The following is a 5,352-nucleotide window of genomic DNA, read 5'->3' as shown; positions in this document are numbered from 1 at the left end:
ACCTTGTATCTCATCTTATTCCAAACTCTGCCATGGGCAGGAACACCCCAGGAAAAGGGGTTTGTAAGCCCTGATAATCCCTGGAGATACTGAAAATTCCATTGGATGTGATTCCAGCTCATCCCATCCAGTTTCAATGGTTGGTGAAACTTTGGGTTTCACAGAATCCTGGAATGGTTTGGGTTGGAAGGGACCTTAAAGCTCATCCAGTTCCACCCCCTGCCATGGACAGGGACACCTTCCACTATCCCAGTTCGTCCAAACTGCTCCAAGTTTGTCCAAACTGACCTTGGACACTTCCAGGGATCCAGGGGCAGCCACAGCTGCGATTTTTACACGATGGATAGAACCATCCCAAAGCCCCTGAGGGGTGGCCATATGAAAGGATTCCCCATCCTTGACATCTGATACCCGTCCCATTGTGGGACCAAACCCTGGAGCTGCTGCAGTTCCTCCAGGCTGGACACCCCTCGTGCAGTTGGGGGTCCTGCCTTTCCCTGACCTGCTCCAGCAGCTCAATCCAGAGCTGAGCATCCCATCCCACTGCAAAAGCAGGATCAGCAACAGGGATCCCTAGGAACACACTGGGAGAGGTCGTGTTGGAGTTCACGGGGCACCCCCTGGGTGGTTTTTGGAGCCTCTCAGTGCCCGTTTGTCCCCTCACTCACCGCCACCGCGTATCTGGTGACATTGTCCCTCTCGCTGTCCTCGATCACCTTCTCCAGGTCTGGGCTGTCGTGGGACTCTCCATCTGTGATGACAATCATTACTCTCTTTGCCCCTTTCCGGCCACCTTTCTGAAACGCTTCCGAGCTGCAAGTGAAGAGATGCCCTGGGCTGCTCAGCCCTGCCAGGAGGGTCCTGGTGCCACCCCTGCCCGCTGGCACAGCCCCACTGCCCGCCTTGAACCCCCCTCAGGGTAGGGCAGGACCATCAGGAAATGTTTCAGGATGTTAAAAGAGGATTTTTCCACAGGTGGAGGTGGCTTCTCACAGGAGAGGGGCCTTAATTCAGCAAAACTGGGCGAGAGGAAATGCTCTCAAGTGGTGCCAGGGGAGGTTTAGGTTGGGTATTACATAAAATTTCTTCACCCAAAGGGTGGCCAGACGCTGGCACAGCTGCCCAGGGCGGTGGTGGAGTCCCCATCCCTGCAGGGATTTAGCAGACACAGAGACGTGGCACTGGGGGATGTGGGTGAGTGGTGGGAGTGGCAGTGCTGGGTCAATAGTTGGTTATTGATCTTGGACACCTTTTCCAGCCATGATTTCACGATTCTGTGAAAATACCCTCAATTTGCAACAGGAATAACTGGTTGGGATGTGGCAAAAAAAAAAGCAGGAGCAGGGACTTGTCCCTGATAAGAGAGGAGATGGAGCTGTGGGTCACGGCTGCAACAAGTTCTTGGCTACCCTACAGTGCTTGGGGCTGAGAGCTCAGCTCTGGGTGCTTTCAGAAAGAGGATACAATTCCAGAGTCTGCCTCTGCTCTCTCCTTCTGCTCCAGCTCCAACTGGGGGCAGAGCCATTTTATGGAGCATTATTTTTAAAGCATTAATTGAGGACCAAACCCCTTTACAAAAGCATTTTTAGCCTGGTCATATCACCCACTTGCTAAGCAGTGAGGAAAAGTGAAGGCAGGGGGAGGGAAGGCAAAGAAATGGTGATTTAAAAGTTGTGGGAGAGGAAAGTGAGAGGTTTTTACCGAGCAAACTCTATCCCATAGGCAGTCCTGGTCTCAGTGCCTCCCCTCTGCTCTATGTGACTGGCAGCTGCCACCACGTCTTTTACAGACCTGTAGTCATTTAAATGAAACTCATGGACAACATCTTCTCCATACTGAACAACTCCGACCTGGGGATTAAGGGAATATCACAAAGGATGCCAACAACCCCCCCACAATGAGCTTTGTCAACCACACACAACCACCACCATTAAAATTCCATTTTTCTGTCCCCACTCGCCCCAGATTTCCCTCTCTGGGACCACTAAAAAGGCTCAGTTTGATTTCTCTCACCCCTGCCCTGCTCTGAAGGTTTGGGGTGATGCCCCAGTGTGGACCCACAGCATCTCTGGTGGGACCAAACTGGGGTTATTTGTGCAAATTGTTGGGGATATCCCTGCCCAAATATCAGCCTAAATCCCTGCTCGAATTCCAGCCCAAATCCCTGCCCAAATCATCCCACAATTACTAACAGGAAGAGGATGGGGAGCTCTTCACACATGGAACATGCTGCCTATATTTCCATAGGGTTTCATCCTCCTTGTGCCTGTCGGGATGTGAGGTGTGAGCTCTCATTTAGGGACATCAATGGGAGAATTATTTCCATGACATGAATTAAAACCCCTCCCGAGTTTTGTGCCAAATTAGGCCACATTTCCAGCAAAGGGACCTTGAGAAGCCCCATGAGCAGGGCTGGGGGACTCTGTGTGACACAGGGAGACACACAGGTTGTGCAGGGTCTTACCTGGATCTGGCCGGGACCGATATAAAACTTTTTCAAGATGTTTATCAAGAAGTGCTGGACTTCAACCCAGGGGTAGATGCTGTTGGATCCATCCAGAACGATGATGATGTCCATGTAGGTTTGGCATCCTGTGGAAAATACAGGCTGTTATTGAGACACCTCAGTGGTGCTCGTGAAGGGGAGATTTATGGCTTCCCTCCCAGCCAGGTACTTCCTCTGATGATTTATTTGAAAATAAAGCTGATTTCAATCCTTCAGGAAGAGCTCAGGGCTCCAGCAAGGTGGAGAGAAGCCACAAGAATCCTCTCTGTTGAGAAAAAATGGGATCACTTCCTAAGAATAACACTCAGTGGCATCTTTTCTGATTCAGATTCGGGCTTTTATCCGGTCTAACACAATTCCACAGTTCAAAGAGCAGCAGGATCCGGCCCCTGCTCTCCCCACAGCCCATGCCTTGCTCCTGAGTCACTGCTCAGCCCTGCCTGCTCTCCCAGCCAGCACCAGCCGGGCATTTCCTCCCTTCCCATTAAATCCTCAGCGAGGAGGCAGCCAAAAAAACCCCAGTGAGGACCCCAGGGCTCGGCTCTGCAGCACGAGCCACGAAGGATTCAGGCAGCAGAGTGGTTTTCAGTGGGGAAAATTGCTCAGCACTGTCTCTGTTTTGCTTACATTTTATAACACCCCTTGGAAAAGGGGCAGAAAAGCAGATGAAGCTGAATTTGCCGGTGACAGACATTTACCAGCTGCTTTTTCCAGGGCTTTCACGGGTTAGAGCATTGACAGATTTGAGTCACCCACCACGGGTCACTCCATCACTGTGGTCCTCGGCTGAGTGTCACCATCCCAATCCCAGTCTCACCCTGGAAACCAGGGAAAGGAGCTGACCCCCTGCATCCCACTTACTAAATGATAACACCCTCTAAACCCCCCTAAAATCCCAATTACCCTTTGCAGAAGTGCTAAAACGCCTCCTGGCCATGAAGAGGGAAGTGACACTGAGAATTTGGTGGTGGGCTCTGCCTCTACTGCCTGGATCACCCCAAGGTCCCATTTTCCCAAGCCCCTCTCTATTCCATGGGAATTAATCCACACCAGAGGGGTGACGGAGATTGGGAATCAAATCCTGTGCCCAGCTGGGAAGAGGAGCTTCCAGGAGCCCTGACAGTGCAGGACAGGCTTCTGCAATTCCTCCCAGCCTCAGGAAAGCCAGGGAGCTTTTTCAAGACCTCAAAAATAAAATCACGTCTCCAAATGTACAAATTCGGGCCAACCACTTTCTCTCCCAGTCAATGAGAGCTTTGTTTTGTGCGGCCAAGTCTGAATTCTTTCCCTATTTTGCCTTCTGATAAAATATTCTGGATGCTTTTATCCCTGGCTTTGGGAAGAAGAAGGTATTTTTTGTCTTCCCTGGGTGTCAATCAGGAGGGAAATGTTTCCCAGATGTCCGTGGACGTGACCCCCTCGGAATCACTTCCCTGCAGCCGCTTCCTCCGCTCTCCTGCCTTTCCCAATCCCTGACAGGGTTTGTTTGCTGCCTGGGGCTGGAGGGATCAGGGATCTGGAGGCTCCCTCTGCCTCCAGAGCCGGGCTGGGAGCTGAGGGCACTGGGTTCTCACTCTGCAGAGCCGGAGCCACCGTCCTGGAGAACCTGAAGTTGGAGTTGACGCGGGAGCACATTCCCGTGGTGTAGTAGGAGCTCCCGCACTCGTGGGACCAGAGGGGGCTGCAGGCCTGGGGGGAAACATTGGGATGGGGTTAAAACTGGCACCTCTTCCTTTGTGGGTTGTCCTCTCCTGCAGCATCTTTTTCCCCGTAGAAGGTGATTTGTTTGGAACTCTTTGGCGCATGAAACAAGGAATCGTGGGGTGGGGTGGGTTGAGAGGGACCTTAAAGCCCATCCAGTGCCACCCCCTGCCATGGGCAGGGACACCTCCCACCAGCCCAGGCTGCTCCAAGCCCGGTCCAACCTGGCCTTGGACACTCCCAGGCATGGGGAGTCCACAATAAAAATATATATCTATATATCTATATGTATAGATATATATCAGTTTGTGTATCTGTGTGTCTCTCTCTCTCTGTATGTATATTTATATTATGATACATAGGTGTGTGTAGGCATATTTATATTTTTATACATAATAGAATATATATAATTAATATATATAATAGGAAATTATATAATATATATAAATATATTAAAATCTAAACATAAAACCAACATATGTTTAAATAAACATATATGGATATATAAAAGTATATGAATTCTATAGTCTATTACGCATATGAATATATATTTCTATTTGTATATAATAGGATATATACAATTAATATGTAATATAAAAATATATATTGAGTATATAAATATATAGATATATGAATTCTATATTTTATTATGCATATAAATATATTTCTGTTTATATATAATAGGATATATACAATTAATATATAATATAAAAATATATTTTGAATATATAAATATATGTATGAATTGTATAGTCTATCATGCATATAAATATATATTTCTGTTTATATATAATAGGATATATACAATTCATATAATATATAAATATATATAGACTATATAAATATATATATGAATTGTATAGTCTATCGTGCATTTATATTTCTATTTATATATAATAGGATATATACAGTTCATACATAATATATAAATATACATAGACTATATAAATATATATAAATATATGAACTGTATAGTCTATTATGCATATATATATTTCTATTTATATACAATAAGATATATACAATTCATAGATTATATATAAATGCATGAATTATACATCCTATCATGCATATATATGTATATATTTCTATTTATATATAATAGGATATATCCAATTCATAGAGAATATATAAATATATGAATT

At 46.2% G+C, this 5,352-nt stretch overlaps 1 protein-coding gene across 1 annotated transcript; it reads right to left on the bottom strand.

Moving 5' to 3' along the window:
• Positions 1-668: 668 nt before the first annotated feature.
• LOC113940514 (integrin alpha-11-like) lies at positions 669-4,195 on the bottom strand (the record flags this gene model as incomplete). The annotated part of the gene is made up of 4 exons (XM_027631666.1): positions 669-813; positions 1,702-1,850; positions 2,465-2,592; positions 4,081-4,195. Coding segments are annotated over 4 exons (537 nt in total), but the record flags the coding sequence as incomplete, so codon positions are not given.
• Positions 4,196-5,352: the final 1,157 nt, after the last annotated feature.

Source organism: Corapipo altera, unplaced genomic scaffold (genome assembly GCF_003945725.1).
Source record: "Corapipo altera isolate COAL_440 unplaced genomic scaffold, ASM394572v1 58740, whole genome shotgun sequence".
Lineage (NCBI taxonomy): Eukaryota > Metazoa > Chordata > Aves > Passeriformes > Pipridae > Corapipo > Corapipo altera.
The sequence above is the reverse complement of the archived record's forward strand: the minus strand, read 5'-3'. Positions and strand labels throughout refer to the sequence as shown.